The 19,824-nt window shown below is 37.3% G+C and overlaps 1 protein-coding gene across 3 annotated transcripts in view; it reads left to right on the top strand.

Annotated features, from left to right (window-relative positions):
• PRKN (parkin RBR E3 ubiquitin protein ligase) overlaps positions 1-19,824 on the top strand; it is an 802,661-nt gene that overhangs the window by 143,394 nt on the left and 639,443 nt on the right. For 2 of the 3 annotated variants that reach the window (XM_068938910.1, XM_068938909.1), the window contains exon 2: positions 5,260-5,423. In XM_068938910.1, the coding sequence (XP_068795011.1) occupies positions 5,260-5,423 (164 nt within the window). Of the gene's footprint in view, positions 1-5,259; positions 5,424-5,903; positions 6,055-19,824 lie in introns of those variants that run through there. The other variant, XM_068938911.1, reaches the window with a different exon arrangement.

Genomic DNA, 19,824 nt, shown 5'->3' with positions numbered 1-19,824 from the left:
CGAAGATCTTTGCACAAAGAAAGCTGTTTAACCATTTAATTGGACTTTTGTAACATCCACTGATTAGCTGTTTTAAAAAAGCCTGTCACAACTCTGAGCTACTCCTTTACAGTAATTTACTTCAGCTTGCGCAGGCTCCTCAGTTCGTCCTTTTCTTTCCATTTTTGGTTCCCCTTTAATCCTTTGCTTTACTTCTTTCCCTTTTTGCAGTTCGCTTGCACACTGAAAACCGGGAAATAATAACAAAAAAGTTGTGGAACAAGATTTACTGCTGTCATGTTATTAGGCCTGATATTGTGTTCTGCTAGTTCCTCACTGTAAATCTGTCCTACAGTTGTATTCCTACAATTTAGATTGTAGGATTTCCAAGCAGCAACTGACTATTTCTCTGCATCAATAGACTGCTTACAAATGTACCTTATTTTCTTTAAATACAATGATTAAAATAATAAAACAACGTCTTATCATATAACTGAGGATGCTAGAGCCCTAGGCATCTGAAACTTATCACCACAGACAGATCACAAGACAATTTTCCCATTCTTAGGAAAATACATTTTAAAGGTCTTATCATCTGACCTTAGTAGGGAAAGGGCTTTTAAAAAAAGAGCCACACATATTTCACATAGTCTTTGGATTAACCCTTGGTTGTATTCTTTTTGCCCCATAGAAAGAATGGGGAATAAAGAGTATGTGAACCTGTTGTTGTTATGGACACAAAATAATTGCTCAGCAGTAAGATCTTGGTTTCAAGGCGTGCATTCTGTCACTGTAGGTCATATATTATAGGATATGGCTTTTGTTTGGTGTGCAGGGAAGCAGGATTGTGTGATTTGGTACTTAAGGAAGAAAAAGAATTGGCTATTTTATGTCAAATTTAAAAGGGCAATTTGTGTCTTGCATTTAGCAGTGTAAAAAGATCTACAACTCCTTTCATTCTTGGCACAATTCAGTTATTTTGGTCCTAGATACTGAGCTTTTGCCTTCATAGTTTGTTCACAAACCAAACCCCAAGCTTTTTCAAAGTGCAATCTATACCCTCTTGATTCAGAACTGGAAAAGCCTGTAGGATTGATGGCAATAGGTGTTAAGGCTGTGACACTTCTGGTATGACTTGCCAAAAAAGAATGGCTGCAGTATCCCAGGGCTCTTACTGATGCCCTGTGGTGATGCTGGTGGGAGGCCTGACAGCCTGCTTTCTTCCAGCCTTGACTTGAAATTCTGCACTTACCCACCTCAACCCCACATATTTTTACCTAACTTTATCCAGTTTGCATCTGTGTATTTGCTTAAGTTTCCAGGTGAATTTCTACTAACGTGCTGAATGGTTAACTGGAGCAGCTGAATTGCACACGTTTCAAATTTCCTTCAATATCCCTGTTGTTATATGCATAGCAACCTCCACCATAAGGAAAGGACAGATGGCTGGGGCAGTATGTCATAAACTTACCAAGTTTTTAGTCACAGTCTTCTTTACTTACTTATATTCCCTTCACTAACAATTCTCCACGTGGAAAAACTATGCATCATTTTGTATCCTAAGTCATTGAATTGTGTTACTGACTCCAGTTTGGTAGTGGATGAAATGATACATTATACTGTTTGTGAAACAAGAAATCTTCAGGATAACAATGCTTTATTCTGAATGAGTTCATTTCTGTATTGTATTCATGTGAATGAAATGGCTCATTATACATGAATTTATTAATCCAAGTCACTTGAGAAGTGATAACTTCTTAATTTTACTGCAATCACTTGAATACAAATCAACTGAAAGCCAAGAAGTTGAGTTCCTTAGGAGCTTTTCATCAAAATAAATGCTTTGGTTGGTCTACCCCTGTGTCCTCATGACCGTAGTACACACTTCTTTGTGCGATTTATGTTGATGCTGCACTCTGAGGGAAATAATCCCAATAGAGGAGTCCAGTCAACAGGAAGAATAAAGAAATATTTATTTCCATGAAGTGTTGCAGGATGAGAACATTTTAATACATATATGCTACTTCTTGTTCTGCAAAAAGAATGAAAAAAGTCAATATATTAAATTTTCGATGCAGTTTGGGATGAAAACAAATGCCAGCATAGTGGAATTTCCCATAAATGGAAACTGAGATTTTAATTCTGATCAGTATTTAATTCTGTGTGCCCCTCCACTCTTTGGTCCCATTGGGGGAATAGTGTCTTTACTCCTCGCTTCTCCTGCTTCCCTAAATTACTAGCCCCTGTCTGTCAAATAAGACTTGTTACATTCTGCTTAATGGGCTTTAGCCTACTGCTGCATGCTAGGCCAGAATTTCTATATGTATACAATTTCATATGTCTTGTTTGCAGCTGAAGGTGTGTCATTTACCCTGCAACACTGTCTATTCAGGATTTGTAGTATCAATCTAATATTTCTTGAGGGAAAGGCGTTACTCAGTACAAATGCACTTCTTGCTCTTACACCCAGAAGTGAGAACCATCCCTTTGTCACACTCACAGAAATGACATGTCCAAGGAGTGAGCCTGTGGTCTTTGAAGAAACCAGTTTCCACCACTTCAGTCATTATGCCAGACCAAAAAAAATCTCTTGCTGCACTTGAAAAATGTGATTGTTCTGAGAATAGTCTTCCTTCTTAATACAGGAAATTCTTCTGGAATCATCAGATCTATGAAATGGGAAAGAATTTATTTTGTGTGTGCATGTGTATATGTACATATACATATTTACACATATAAAAGTTACTTCTATATGTGTATATGTATGCATATATGTACACATATAGAAGTTACTTTTTCTACAAGTGTTATGTGTTATGTCATCCTTGCTAACGCATCCAAACAAGAGATTAATATTATCTGATTCATTGAATGTAGAATTGAAGGTACTGTATCATGATGTACACCTCAGATGTCTAAAAGACATAGTGAAATGTTTTTATACCTCTGTTTCCTCACTCTTTCAGTTATACTACTTTCCTCCATTCAGTAGTGTGCTTAAAATATGTAGACTTAAAGTAAGATTGTCCCCGTGTCTGCTTGTGCTCAGAATTTTGAGATTGCTACTTCTTATACCTCGGGAGGAGAAGACTTTACCTCTTGGAGGGGAATAAAAATATATTTATGTTGGAGGGGGCAGGTTTTTCATGGTGAACATAAATTATGCTTGCACTGTGTTGGATTTATATTGTCTTTGGAAAATGAGTACTGCTTTACAATTCCTTTAAATGCCACTTCACTCGTTTATGCTTCTTTCATCAAACACTCTCCTCTTACCAGTGCTTTTGATTTAAAGAGTGAATGCAATTGCTAACTCATTCTCACTTCCGAAGCCAGTAGCACCCAGGCTTTCATAAAACTAAAGAGGAAAAGAATTATTTATTAGTTAGTGAGATGTCCAAGGAGGCACACATCTATGCATGTTATCTGTGTCTGCATATATGTATATTTATAAAGTGATAACGATATTCATATTTACATGTGCATACACAGCATTTATAGAAAGCATATTGCCCCATTGTTTTAATTATATGTTTTGCTATTGGCCAAGATAATGTCATTTATAGTTAATCATTATGAGTATACCTGGAAAGACGGGAAATCTTCAGTTCCTGGTGGCTGGAATTACTTTTTGTCATTTAACTCTCCAAATCACAATCAAAATAAAATTTGAATTCCACTGATTTTTTGGACAGCTGAAGTGTAAAGCATGAACAGTTCAGTTTTTTCCAGGACACCCTCACAATAGCAATCAAAACCTGTAATGAGATGTGCTACAGGAAACTGTGTAACACACTGGTGGGCATATGTACTGCATTCCTCCGGACATAGCATTATGCAGTCCTATCCTGTATTTTAGTATATTAAGACAGTACTTTCAAGTTCAAAACTTAAACTGTTGTGTAGAACTTTATTGGTATGCAGTCTTGGCATTTAAATGTTAGCCAGGAATATCAGAATCTGAATGACAGATGTGGAGTTGCAAATATTTACAACATTCATTGTTCAGCGAAACAGTGACAACATTGTAACGTTCTCATCAGCTGTATTCAAATGTTCTTAAAAGATTTGACAACTTTTGAGTGGTCAGGTAGACATCATAAGCATCCCATTTTCGGTTTAAAAATAAAGTTATTTCTTTAAGCTGCATAAATGCTTTTGAGCTTACGCTTCTGTCAGTCTGAAAAATTCAAAGGCATAACATCTTCAGCTAACGCAATCTACTGGGAATGGAAAATAAATCTTTAAGAAGAGCGGTTGTTACAGCCAGTACCCAAACAGTTACGGTAGCAGGTAGCCACTATCTAATTGATATAAATGGTTTTTGTTTTATATTGTTTTTACTGTCACCTTAATTTCCTGCCTGGGGAACTGCTGGTTGAAGCAAACCACTTGGGGCATGTCTATTGCTCATACGGTCTCAGTGATGGATATGGATGTAATGAGGTTTTTCCATTTCATAGTAGTTGTAGTCACTCTCCTGACTGTGGGCTCACTGAGCACATTCAGAACCCTTATGAAAAACAGCTCTAGCGACTGAAGAGCAGTAAGCTTATGGGTTTATTTGCCAGACCTCCCTGGATGTATAAACCAGTTGCTGCAGCTCTAAAAATGATATGGCTGGTGCAGTGGTGATTTTCTGCACTGAAGGTGTATGCCAGCAGGAGTTATGTACTGCAGATATTTTAGTGAACTCTGAAGAAGACCACATTCTAATAGACCGCCCTCAATCATTTCTGCAAGCATCTGATTTTCTCTGCATCATTATTTTCTGTAGAATTAGATCTGTGGGAAACCAGTTTATATGACTGTGCTTTACTGTGTAGCAAGGAATTGTTTTTCCTTGTATTATTTAATGCATCTTAGCTCCAGAAAATACTTCGGTTTCCTGCATTTATTTGTTATATGCAGCGGGGAAGAACGCAAGGGGCACCGAAAACATATGTGCCCCATGCCTGCTAAAGTTAAGGCTGAACTGAAAATCTATTGTGCCAATTAGTGATTACTTAGAGTCTTGCTGAGCTAGGTCTTTTTTTTTTTTTTTTGATAGTTACTCTTCTCTGTAATTTATAACACTGTCAAGGAGAGAAACACATGTGTTTTTGCTTATTGGTGACTAACAATTCGGTGATGGGAAATCCCGTATGGTTCCTCCTTTCGGAATGATATATTGCAGTATTAATAGTTTTTCTTTTAAACTAGTAAGTGTTATTATGCAATTTTAATACAGATACATCTTGAAAAGGGCTTGCTTTAAAAGGTTATTTTGTTCTTGGTCAGTGTTTGTCAGGTTCAACTCCAGCCATGGTTTCCCCGTGGAGGTTGATTCGGACACCAGCATCCTGCAGCTGAAGGAGGTGGTTGCCAAGCGACAGGGAGTTCCAGCTGACCAGCTGCGTGTGATTTTTGCAGGGAAGGAGCTCAGGAATGACTTGACACTGCAGGTAAGTCTCCCTTGGTAGTTTCATTTCTGGACTGCTGCCAGCTCAACTGCTTCTGCCTCTAATGCTGCCAATCTGACATTCATGCCTGAGATCTAATAGAATAAATAGTGCCTGGGGATTCCTTGAACTTTACTCCACACTGCTTCATTAATTCTGACCTTCTTAATTATGCATTAAAACAGCAAGCAGGAAGGATAGGGGAAGGGAGAGAATATGAGCGAGAGAGCACGAGAGAGAGCTGTGCTTAGTGAATAAATGTTTACTGACTACAGAACCAAGCTATGCACAATTTCTGTATCTGTTCAATTTCTATCTTACTTATTCCATTTGAATCTTAATGAAGAAGGATGTGAATAAATTGCTCCAAATCAGGCTGCACAGTCATCACATTTTACAGAATTTGTAACCCAATTGTGACCCCTGGAGGATAGTTACAGGGCTGCTGCTGTTTTGTGTGCTGCTATGTGCACATGTGCAAGAATGCAGTGATGGGGGAACAGTACCAGTTCAGATCGACCAGTGGAGATCCTCTCAGAGTCACTGGACTCGTAACATCCGAAGATGAGACAGTGGAGGGAAGATGGCATGGAAGAGTGGGTATGAGCTGGTATCTGAACTTCAGCTCCTGAAGGTTAAGTAACAGTTCTGTTAAAACAAAATGCAGAAGGGTGCTCATTTATGGTGAGCAGGAGTAAGCATAGAAAGGCAGGTTCAAGTATCTCCTCCTTGTTGCTGTCTTTATTACTGTTATCAGTGCTGCCACAGTTGCTTTTATCAATATGTTTTTCTTTTAATCTGTCAGTAGTGTATGTGGATTTGGGAGTACACTAAGATAGACAGGGCATAGCATAAGATCACAGATTTGAGACATTTGGGGAACTTGGAGAAACACGTCTACTGGCTTCTCAACAGAGATCAAATACTGACTTACTGAAATTGCTATCCTTTTGCACTGGTAGCAAAGAAGTGCAGATGCGATTTAGTAGTGGTTCAGGTGATTATATAAAAGGTCCCTGACAGGCTGAACCACTTCAGATTAATTGGCAGTCATGTTTGAGAAGTATGGCTGTTTTTAGTATAGCTGCTAAGTCTGGGTGCAGAAAGTCACTACTGTGTTGACATCCTATCACTATTTCTCCTTGGATATGATATTTATTGCTTTGCAAAATGCTTTAGGGAATGTGAGCACAAAAAAGAAACTATAGAAATGCAAATTGTTGTCATTCTCCAATGTATCACCTGTGGAATAGTGTTGATGCACATACTCACTGGGCATGAACTGCAATGTTTTACTTGTATATGATTGTTTTTAGAAGTAAAATATATGAATAAAAATAATAATGATGTGAGTTGTAATGATGTGCAGTTGTTAGCTGCCAGGTCCTAGACTTGGGTGTCTGTGTTGCCCTGTCAGAAGCTTCTGAACTGCCTAGCATTTCCTGGGAATCTGTAGTTGGTAATGTTACTGCCGTTTTATTTCAGGATGAAACACAGACTTTTTGTTTGAGCCCAAAGTTATATTTGTAACTAAGTTTCTTTCTGGATAAAACATGCAATCAATTGCTATGGCAAAAATTGCTTTTCAAATATGCAGGCCTCCTGCTTCATTTAGAGGGAATTCCTCCAGTTCAGTTTATTTTCAAAGGACTTTTACATTATTTACATAAGCTCAGTCATATTATGTGTGTTTGTGAAATGACATGATACAGAGGAAGTACCTCAGGATGTAGAAAGAATTCCAGAGTCAAGTGACTGTCTGTGTGTACATACATGCTGGCGACATGCAAATGACAATATCACAAATTAGGATTTTGGGCTGTTTTTTAGCCCTAATGGCACCAGCAGGACTGCAACTCACTTAGGCCTACCCTTATACACATACATATACCATGCACATACAATGTGTATGTGCATGATATAGAAGGTGCCTTTCATCCCAGTTCTGATACAGGCCTGAGACATAGTCTATTTACTAACTGAACACACCTAATAGTTTGTTTTTGTTTTTATTTTTTAAGATAAATTTGCTGTTCTGTCCTTCCTTTGTTCTTTTATTTCTTTTGACTCATCTGATTTTTTTTCAAGAAATCTTTGCTTTTAAGTGCTGGGCAGTGCTTTGCCCGCACTCGGTTTTCTCATGCTGACGACAATTGAGGCGGGTATCTTTTGAACTCTGCCTGAAGACCTAGGAGGGAACTGTTCTCTAAGATGTCTTCCTCAATGAAGTCTAGTGATTTCAAGTTTGACTTCATGCATGATGTCAACATGCATCTCTCTGAGGGCTGTATGTGCTGACCATTACTGGCAAGAGAAGAAAAGCAGAGCATGTTCCAACAGGTGCTTCATTTACAGAGGCTGAGCAGAAGCATGAAAAGAATAACAGGAGAAGCCATGGCTTCTTCTGTTCTGATGGAGACCCATTATCTCTATATTCAAACCACACTCTGTGACATCTCTGCTCCTGGAAGACTTGCCATCCTAATTCCTGAAGATTCAGTCTCAGGTACTTGTTACTGCTTAGCAAAGCCTCTTGAAGAAGGAGTCCTTTAACTAACTCTCCTATGGTTAGAAACATCTTAATCTGTGTAGACATTCAGAAAGGAGCAGTCTATGAACCAACTTCTTTGCATTCCACTCTCAGCTGGCTGGATATGAAAGCTCAGAGAAATGAAGGGTTAAAAAGAAAAAAGCAAAAAGTGGGGAGAGGAAGAGATTTCATTTTAAGTCTGTCTTGATCCTGACCTTACAGTTGATGGATCTGGAGGCCTACCTTTGCCATTTTACCTTTGAGCTTTGCTTTGCTAGGGGCTCTGTAAAGAGTTTAACAGTGAATTTTCTGGCATCTGTTGAATTAGATATTTCCTGTGGTTCGTCTTCTTATCATTTAATCCTGCTTCTGTTCAACTTGTCTCTGAGGAGGGCAGCTACTTCACTATTTGAAGATACTTCTGCACTGATACAACCAAGGCGGCTCTCCTTGAGATGCTTTATATGTCAAAGATGCAAGGACAAAAGATGGTCCCATTAACCAGACATGTCTGTTAGTGGTCTAAGAATGAAATTCTGTGCCTTATGCTTCTAGTCCAAATAGTAGGCAACTGAACATCTGAGGTCAGTTTAGTTTCCATAATAGCTGGCTCAAGAAATTACCCCTCCATCACTATTCCAATTGATCCATAAGTCAGTGGATATTCTCCTAGTGCTATGGAAAGAAAAGGTTCACAAGTAAAAGATCTCAAAGCAGCTGAATGTGTTTCCCACGATCATTCCCACCAAAGTATCAAGTTTGTTTAGATTCAGCCACCTTCCTCACATCTGAGTGTTTCTTTGGATTTGAACATTCCTCTTCTATATCTCCTAAAGAAAATGATGATTTATAATCCTTGATTGTTTTGAGGATTGTACTACTACATTGAGATCCCTGGAATCTTCCAGTTTTCCAAGGAGAACAACAGACCATCCTTCACTCCCAATTCCTGGACTGTCTGCTGCAGCTCCCTGTCCCTTACCTCTCAAGTGACTTAGGGGCCACCAGAACATTTCAGGCAGCACATAGCTTCTTTTTCTGTTGTTAATTATTTCTACAGCTGGTCAAACTTATCTTAATGTACATCAAGAAACAAAGACTCTATCCTTCTGTCTCTTCTTTCTCTCTCTGTCCTTATTTTGGGGACAGGCTATATCACTTCCACTTAAAGCCAAATTACATTGATGTCTCTGCTAAAGTATTATCACCGGTTAAAGCATTCCAGTTCAAGCTAAGTCACCTCCCCTCCTCTCCTTGTCATATGTTAGGAATGGTTTTCATTGTACTTTGACTTGTACAGTAGTGTTATTCCTAAACCCATTAAATTAGATCTCTCTTTAAGAGTGGCTTTAAAGCAACTATCTACTACTACTGAAGAGAAGCAAAAGCTGGAGAGGCATCATGGACTTCAGAAATTTGACTTGTTCAGACTCTCACGTAAGAAAAGATGGTTGAACATCTCTTTAGCAAGAAATGATCACTTTTGGAGCTGTGCACTTTTGTTAAACTAACGATCTGTTAAACTAACATCTTAACGATGTTTCTGGGAGCGCTGGACGTGCTATCATATGCTTTGAGTTACTTCAGACCATCATGAGTGTATCATGAGTGGGAGATAAAAGGCAATCAGTTCTTGTCTGTATTTGAAGATGGAAGGAGGCATCTCCAGATCAAACTATTTGTTTCAGATGCCAAGTAACAGAGCTACACTCCTGTTCTAGAAAGAGACAAGACTTGGCCGAAGCAGTTTTGGCTTCAACATCCGTTCTGTCTCTCTGTACAAGGATAGAACCTCCTTCCGTAACTCCGTTGTCTTCTCCATATACCTCAATTCTATGACCAAAAAAGACTTTGATTCATACATGTAGGTTGTCTAACTTGTTTAATTCATTTCACTGGACTATCAGAATTACCCTGTGTAGTCAAGTCAGTCAACCACGTTTTTATTTGTTAGTACACTGGACCTAGACTCATTGCCTTGACTCTTTGCCTTCTAAAGCAGATAGAAATTTCAAAAGCGGTTTCAGAGGGTATGATCCATACTTCTGTATTAAAGTACCTTAAATATTACAATGATTAATATCATCAACAAAGTATCAACTACCTTTTTATTCTTGATATTTAATTAAATGTAATTTACTCTGCTTCTATGTTTGCAGTTTTTTCTGTCATATATTAATGTACATATCTTTATTGTAGAAATTGGGAAATTTGTCAGCACATAAAGAATAGTTGAGAGTCTGGGGTGTTTGACTTCCTATGAAAGGCAGTTCAAGACTTTTTCCTTAAGCATCTAAACGCTGGTAAAACTTGTGTGCTAGTGAAATACTAACTGCTGGCATTTATATTGCATCTATAATTTCAGAGTTAAGCTCACATACAAGCAAATTAACTAGCTCTTGTTTTCTTGGCCTACTCATATTCATGGAGATGAAAAAATACAGCATAGATTTGTACTCAGCTGAGGCTTCTAAGTTGTTTTATTTTATGGCAACTTAGATTTATAAGACCATTTTTTGTCTTCCATAATAACTTTTGAACTTATTTGTCCAGGGTACTGTGGGAGGATTTAGAGGATGGGGAGAGAATTGACAGTATTGCAGATCATGGGACATGGGAAAAGCTGAGATAATTGCAGGAGTATGGGGTTGGGGTATAGGAAATATTCCAGGATAACAAACTTTATGGGCTCCATGGCTTACCGAGGAGCTAGATTTGGCCTGATAACCACTTTAGGATACAAAACATCAGTGAGAATGTGAAAGCTGCATTTGTTTGGAGAGAAAGGAGAAAGCTTTAATGGTAGGTGAAATCTATATAAAAAGAAATGAAGTTGGAATGAGAAAACATTAAAGAGAAATTATCCTAAGGAAGGAGGTGGCAAGCTGAGATCTTGCATAAGTGACCATAGTAGTCATAGTAGGACATCAACAACAACAGTAAAAAAAAAAAAAAAAGGACAGAAGTGAAATATGCGTGGAGACATTTAACTTGGTACTTCAGATAAGTGTTTTGTCCTTGAAAAAAGGAGGACGATCAGACAGTGGCTCAACAGTGCACAAGGGAGGTCAGTATCTCAACTAGTGACTAAGGGGGGAGCAGTGAAATTAGAGCCATACTAAAGAAAGATTGGTAGTGATTGAATGAAGAATGAGACCTGCAAAATCTGGATCTCATAAGAAGGATTTAGAGCAGTAAGCTACTTCCTAAAAGCACAGCAAATGGTGTCACTTTAAGGGTGCTAAAAATTCTGAAGAGTGATGAAGAGCTCCCTGCTGATTACAGCTCACTTTGGAATGAATAGAAGTAATTAATTAACGTATACTGAAAATAGGAATTCTTTCAGGAGGCTGTCATGAGTATACGAGAACAGTGGTAAGATCTTTTCCTTGTCAATCATAAGGGCAAAAAAAAAGAACAGAATCATAGCATATTCACCAGAGGAATAAAGAGGAGGTAGCTGGGTATCTGGAACACTGAAAAGTTTTAATGAGAGATAACTATTTAGGAAAATATTGTCCTTGCCTCAAAGAATGGCAACATTTTTTAACAAGCCTTCTGGGTTCAAAATATGTAGTATTTGTTGATATCCAATTTTGCTCAATGCAGATAATTTGGAATTTGCTACTAGAAGTAATAGAAGCAGTATAATATTAGTGTAGGCTCACACTTTGTTAGAGAAATCAAAATCCCCCTTTGTGAAGAGGCTCTTTGCAAACAATTTGTAAGAAATATTCCCTGCCTTGCAGAGCTTATAGTGTAAATGAATAAAGCAGGCAAATGATGTGATGGGAATCAGTACCCTGGCTTGTTCAAAGTCAGTAGCAAACCAGGGATAGAATTAAGTTTTCTGTTTCCCAAGCCAGCACCGTTTCTTTTAGACAATGTTTCCTCTGTTAGGTAAGCATAGAAAATAGAGCATTTTGAAACAGAAGACCACTAACGATATGATTAGTAGCAGGATTTGTTAGCTTTAGCACCATGCTGCGCTGAGGCAGCTTCCAAATCAGAGCTGGCTTACATTTGGCTGGAGCTTAACCTCCAGCCTTGGAGCATAGATTTCAAGTGAATTTGGCTTTGGCTGCACCCATCCTTGTAGGTGTACTGCTGAAATTGTTCGTACATAAATTCAAGAAATAAATAAGCAGGACTAGAAATACTGCTAAATGCTGATGTATGAGCTGGTGTGTGTAACTGAAAATAAGTAAGAAATAGCGCAACTGGAGTAGTAACGTAGATGATGTTCTGTACAAAGCAGAGAAAAAGAAAAGAGGTAGTGGAAAAATGGTACTATAAATGGTGTTAGCGTGCTGCAGTTTCACCGTAATTTGGAAAGAGTATGCCCCATTGTGCAGCAGTTTCTGAATAGTGACATTAGACATCAATACAGAGAGCGAGTGGTTCTACTGAAAGCGCTATCCACTACTAGTGTGTGAAAAGCTAAAAGCCAGAGAGAACACCGTGTGACAATAGACCTCTGTTTATATCTCTCACATGTGAAATATTTATGAAAATACATCCTATTGAGTAAACATATTGAGCAAACAACTTGTTTAGCAGAAATAGTAATCTGAATGATGGAACATTTTGTTTTATTGGAAAAAAACCTTCTGTACATTAATCTGTGGCAACTTTCTTACTCACAAAGAACAGCTCAGTATGATGGAGTTTCCAGAAGTTCTAACATTCCCTATTTTAGTTTATTGAAGGTACAAAGGTGAAACATGGTAACACGGGAGTAAAGTTTGTCTCTAACCAGCAAAAAACCTCATACACTTGACTTTAACTCCAAAGTCATGAACCATAAGAATATTATAGGTATTTTGACTGGTATTCAGCAATATTGGGGGATCTGGAACAAGTGGATCCAACGTTTAGATGCTTAAACACTGTTTGGAGTGATTTCCTCAAAGACATCTTGCCTGAATCCAGCATCCTAGGTGGAATTCAGGGATAGGAAATGAGTGTGTGTGTGTGTGTGTGTGTGTGTGTGTGTGTGTGTGTGTGTGTGCGTGTGCAAGGCAATATTTTTGGTCAATATTTGATCAATCTGTGGATCTTTTTCTTACTTGCAAAGCTGAGATGTGTGTTGTACCATCTTCAAATCAGAAAATACTAGCTGAAAAATATTTAAGAAAATTGTAGTAATAAGGGAAATCTAGAGGTGCCGTCTGTGTTGGCAGGTAATATGGACTTTACTGAATGAGTAGGTAACGGTACAGCTCACTCGCATTCTTTTGACAGTTTCAGCCTCACTCTATATGAGAACAGAGACTCTAAGTGCTGAATAAATTTGTCCAAGACTTGTGGTCGGCCACGGGTTACTATATAGCTCATTGTTGACCATAATGGACATCATTGAAAATAATAATGTAGTCACATGCATCTTGAAATTAAGTCAGGGTCACATCCAACACAGAGCTACAGGCTTCCCAACTCTATTTAAGAGTATATGTTGCTTGTTAATTGTTCCAGAAGATCAAGACCTAAATGCATTAATAAACTAGACCTTCAAGCCTAGTAACATTTTTGCACTCTGCTTTAGATGTATTGCTGTTCTATTCTCTGTATGCTAAGTTTTCCTTGATCTCAAAGACTATGAGAAAGATTCGGAACTACAGCCAAATGAGAAATATCTTCTAGTAGTTTGGTAACTCCAGAAAGTTAATGGGTCGTATTTGAGGGGACTGCAGCATCTAATATGGCCTTGAACTTTGCTGGTGCCTTCTGGAATCTGTTGACATTAATTACATATTTTAGTTGGTACACCACTGTTTGGGGAGGAAGTGTAAGAGTGAAGCGATTTTCTTTGCAGACTCTCTCACCAGTATCGACTCTCTACAAGTTTGCATGTAATTTCTAGAGGTATCTAGTTTTAGGTACCCAAATTCCCTGTTGTCCACTAAATCTGGGTCATGGTCCACTGGAATAAAGTTCATGCTAGATTTGCAGACTCATACTATTTCTGAATGATCTACATAGCCCTTTTGCAATCATTTCCAGATTTCTGAATGTGAGTTTCTTTTGTTTTCCTTTCCACTTTTGTTGACAGTTTTCGGTAAGCTGGGAGTCAATTGAAATAATTTCCATGGCAACTATAGCTGTTATTACTTTGTATGTGAGAACAGGCTCAGGCAGCGAATGAGGGCTTTTTTACCTCATTTCTTGTAGGCAGCTAAATTTCAGTACACTGAAACCATTACGTGAATTTTAGGAAATGCACTTCTGGCAGAGCAGTTGCTTCATGTGTGACTGATACAGGAACTGCAATACTATTTGCACCACATACAGTGTGTTGGTAAGAAACTCCTCCTGCAAACCACAGTAGTTCTTCGAAACATATATAAGGTTTCAGAATGAAATTATTTTTCAGATTGCACAAATATTAGATGTGCTTTTGTTTTCTACCTGGCTACTTGTGTTAGGCAGGAACTTGTTGCATATTTCTCCTTCATCATGAGTATAATTCAATTCATACAGTTATAGTGCTGCTCATTTTCTGATTCTGACCCTGATTTACATTGCAGGAAAGAGAAACTGTGTGAGATAAAACTTTAACAGGCTGTTGAAATGGTGGCAGTGAGTGGTAACTTATGAATTTGTAAATCATGATAGTAAAAGAAAGGTCAGCCCACATCTTTCTGTCTTCACCTTTCTAAATGACTCTGATTTAAAAGTATTTAGCATATTACACATTATTACCCAAAACTATAGGCAAATTAGCAGAAGTTCAGGGGGAGGAGGGACTTTTCCTTCCTTTTTCCTCCATTTTCCTCAAAAGAAAAGCATATTATTAATTATACTGGCAGACTAAATTTATAAGGAAGGGTCAAAGAGATTATATATTTTCTAATTAATAACTAAAATAGAAATAATAATTGACAAATATTTGAACGATATTAAAAGCAAGTAAGTATATAATTTACTTAACACTTTACACAATAAAAATACAAGATTAAGAAATGGGAAATCCAGGAAGAATATCTGTGAATTATTTTTAAACAGTGACAATTCTGTGTCTGGAGAATAACATCATATAGAAAGGGATGGAAATGTCAGTGTTATAAACACCTTTTAAAATAGAGAGTAGCAAACCAGTAGAAATCTATTTCATCAGTAGAAAGGTGGAGTGGAGTCCTTGCCGTTATGACTTATTTGTTTCAGTCTAGTCTAATTAGTCTAATTTACTTACATAAATTTTACTTACATAAATTTTTACAGATTTGATAGTCCTGAATGCCATTCATATTTGCAACTGTCAAGGTTACACAGCCGTTTAATAGATGCTGTTCTTCCTTCTTTTTATTTTTATTTTTCAAGCTTTCTCATACATTTTAATTGACAATATAGGAAAGCAACTTAAATTCTTCATAACTGATTACAGAGTTTCCATCACAGATGAATCTCCAGACTCTAGAAAACTCTGAATTATTCCTGTTAGGAGCAGTTTTGAGGAAAAAAAAAAATTCAAACAACAGAGATGTTGCATTATGACAGTAAAGGCCACTTTAAAGGAAATAACATTGGCCATCCTAAAAAACATAACGCTGAGATGGGTTTGAAGAGAAAAAAGCCAATTATTTTATAAGGAGTTACTGAAGCAAAAGCAGGTATACAATATCTTACATATAATTTCATTAGAATAACCCTCTGTAAATTTACAATTCGTAGAAGCTTTTTTATGTATTCAAAAAGCCTGTTGAAGAAATGAATGTGAACTGCTTTAAAAAAATTAGTAATGAGTAGGACAAGATAGCTATACAATTTTGTCTCCTCATTTAGACTAAATGAAAATCAGCAAGAGTACCTGTCCAAGAAATGAAATGTTTTTCACTTTCTTCATATCCAGGGCAAGTTTTTATTTCTTTTTTTCAGTTAAAATATTGGCTCCATTCAGTTAGTGAAAATTTTGCCATTAGCTTCCCTGGAACTATCATTTTCTCTCTCTCCGTCTCTCTCTCTCTGTTACACACATGTGTGCGCACCCACACACGTGCACACCCACACACACTCCTTACTCGACTGGAGCAACACCTCAGCTAGTGTAAAATGCTATACTTCCATCTATAGAAACATGAATGTGTCTCTTGTTCCTGCTCAATCCAATTTCCAACCCTATTCTCAGATGAATAGATTAGTGTTTTCCTCACTTCTACTGCTTTTATTAGTCTCCTGTAGTTCAAGTGACTTTTCCTGTCTCCGTTTCAGCCTCTCCCAGTCAGTTCTATTTCTTTAAAAACTGGATTCCATCCGATATCTGTTGCCCACTGCAGTGTTAAACCAGCTTCCCAGGGTAATTGTTCTTTCTAATCTTTCCATTTCCGGGCCTTTGAAATAAGAGAGGGAGAGAAAGAGAAAGAGTAAGTTGCCTTGCAGATCTGCTCTATCTGCCACTGAACTGGCATTTTCTACTACTTATAGTTTCTGTCTCATACAGATGATCTGTTTTAGTACTACTTCTTGAGCTCCTTGTTTTCTAATCTTCTGGTATCTAATCAAGAAGCTGACAGACCTGTAGGGCTCTGTAGAGCTCCAGGATATTCTGCAGGTAGTGAAGGGGGTCTTGTCGGAAATCTGGGGAGAATTATCTCATCCCAGACAGCTGTGTTCCTGGCAGGAACATAGCCAGGTCATCTTGTGAGAAAGAAGACCTCAGGAGACATGTAGGTCTGACTGAGGTGCTATAGGACATCTGAATTTGTGTAGTTTGTCCGTTAAGCATACTAAGAATTCAAGCTTTTTAATGTGCTTGTTGTATGTCTTATATCCTAGTTTATGAGATATTAGACCTCATGCACATCAGCATAACTAATCAATTTGTATGTATATGCCTGATAATATATGTAAAATTATCACATTATTTCAGGTAGTTTTAAGAAGGTATGTAAGTGTTAGTAATTTTTTAGTCATTGAGGTTACGCTTCTCATGGAAAGACATGTACATGATACCAAAGTTTGTAGCTTAATGGGAGAAGTGATATAAAAAAATGATAGAAATAATGAAACATCTTTAAACTTCAAAAGCATTTCCAAAACAGTTTTTTTCCCATTAACTATTTGACATAAAAAAGCATTATGGAGACATATAAAAGTTTTATTGTCACACATTTGGAATGCATGATACAGCATAGCTCTGACTCTGTGATTTGTTTCTTATAAAGCTCATTTCAAATTATCCAATAAAATATTCTTTACCATATTACCTTATCATCTTTTTCTTTAATATATCAATCTATTCATTTGTATCTTTCATAGTATGCAGCAGATAAATGTAGGCAGGTATACTTAAGTGCAGAAAAAATTAGCTGCTTGCCTTTTTCACTAATGTTGTTTAACCTTTACTCCTACATTATTTTCATTACCCTAGACAGTAATTTTGGGTCTTTATTTGCCTTTTAATGTTGTAAGCAGTATGTCTATTACTACAGCTTAAGCACATGTAATTTAAGGTGTCTGAGTTCCATGAAGGAAAGAATCAAGCCAATTTTAAAATATCTTAATGTTTCTGTTGTTAGCATTTTATTGCAAAAATGTCTCAATGTACTGTAGTTGACAATAAATAAATTAAAATGGCTGATTGGAGCCATACAATCCAAAACCTTATTCGTTGCGAAAATTTTCCTTTTTTATCTATAAATCACGAAAACTGTAGTGCCTTTCTTCTGAATGTATTAAGAGATGCATGTTTATAATTACTAGATTTTTTGTCTCTGAGCAGCAAGTAGTAGTGGAAACGTCTCAGTTTTTTAAGCAAAAATAAACCGTGATTAAATTTTGTGTTGTCATAGGAAGACTTTCAGTACGTTTCACTATGACAAACATAACGGAAAAATGATGCAGCAGAGCAGCAGAATAACTGGGGGGAAGAAAGGATACATGTGGAAGTATGTGTCATGCTGATGTAAACATTTCAAGGCTAAATATCAGAAGGCTAGAAGGACAGGGGGAATTTCAAACAGAAAGGGCTCAGGTGTAGACCTGGAAGAGCAGAGAGAGAGGGTTATGTTCTTAAATGCTGGGATGGCATTTACTGAATGTGAGAGATATTATGTGAGGAACCAAAAAATGTCTGTCTATCGTCAGCAGGGTTTGTGAAGCATCTGAGGTTGTGCCACCAGGCAGGAAAGCCAGAGGTCAGGTGGGAGGTTTAAGATGTATTAGACGTGACTGCAAAAGCAGCAAGAAAACCTAAGGAACTGGTTTGCAAAAGCACATAAATTGACAGCAACCACTGCTCATGATCTACTTAAATGCATATTATGATCATTATTAATTCAAATTTTACTGCAAATTTTCAGTAAAATTTCCAGTAACTAGTGGAATTGGAAATATTCAATGCATTTAAAGTAATTTGCAATGTAATTTTACTTGGTGAGAATATAGAGAACTATATTGAAGGCCTGGCACCTAAAATAACAGAGATGACTATGTTACTGCCCTCAAAAGAGGTGTGAATACAGGCAAAAAAACAGCTCACGCATTGATGGAGTGATGATGATTTATTAAGCATATCATCAAATAAGATTCAAGGCTTCTCCCTTGGTGGAGATCACAAAATGGTGATTTTGTTTAAATTAAAAAGACTAGAACTTGATTTAGTGTATCTTTAAATATCAACCAAAAAATACGCAAAACCAAACAACAGAAATTTGGGTAAGTCTATTGTCTAGGAAGCTGACTTAGGAAATGTTCCAGCTTATTTTTCTGACTTCAGCTAGACTGTGAATGCATCCTCTACAATAACAAACTGGAACAAAATAAGAAAATGTGAAAGTTAAACATGCTCAGAATACTCAACATTACAATCTATGAGGAAAGCAGATATTAGGAATTGATATCCTATGATCCAGCAAGGTAAGTCAAGAATTATGCAATGCATAAAGTGCACGCAATTCTAAACACCTTGTAGCAAACAAGATTTGGACAAGTTGAACACGTAAACATTGATTTGGAGGGGTTGATTTTCAAAGATGCTTCTAAAACATACTTCCAACCTGTTACGCCAGATAGGCATTTAGCCCTATTATTAATTAGAACTGTAAGTTCTTGTTCTGATTTCCAGAGGGCGGAGAAACTGGGTGCAGGAACATATAACTGTATTAGCACCTAGAGTATATGCCTGCAATGATTTATGCACTTCCTTTTCAGAGGACTGTTCTCTAAATGCCATTCTTTATCACTACAGAGATAATAAAAGCAGCATCCCCAGAAGTGTTCACTTCCGATGAAATTCATTGCAGATCTCATTTATTTAAGTGAATGCAAATGAAAGTTCCCCTCCTGTTTCTCTGAAGGATTGATGCATTTGTGACTGGTGAGTCAGACACAGTGTCAGTCTCCAGAAACAAATGGAGGAGGATAGACACAATGAGTTCATATCTCAAGAAAACACAGGATTTAATCTACTTGCATCTCTTGGTGTATATGTGTCAGTCATAAAGTAGTCTGTGAATTACTTATCTTCTGACATAATTCAAATCTCTCAGAAATGTTATTTTTCTCTTAAAAAGAAGGATTGACTTTGCAAGGCTCCCGTGGGCTATAGAAAATATTGAAAAAACGACTATCGATAAATAAATGTAATATAGAACTGGAGAGAGTTCACTTTGTCCCTTTTATGGAAACTTTCATGCGTTTTGTTGTTTCACTGCATTAGGAGACGTGCTTCCTCCCTTGTAAAGTAATTTAGTGTGATGTGTTGTATATTTATAGTTAAAGCTGCAGATTGAGCTTTTCTAGCAGCACAGAGCAATAACAGCCCTGCAGGACGTATACTAGCTCACAGTAAGGCCTGCATCAACAGTTCTAAAGCTGTGCTATACTGGAGACTATTGGTCAACACTAGGGTTTCTAGTGCTACTTACATGAGAGAAG

The sequence above is a fragment of the Struthio camelus genome, chromosome 3 (genome assembly GCF_040807025.1).
Source record: "Struthio camelus isolate bStrCam1 chromosome 3, bStrCam1.hap1, whole genome shotgun sequence".
NCBI lineage: Eukaryota > Metazoa > Chordata > Aves > Struthioniformes > Struthionidae > Struthio > Struthio camelus.
The sequence above is the reverse complement of the archived record's forward strand: the minus strand, read 5'-3'. Positions and strand labels throughout refer to the sequence as shown.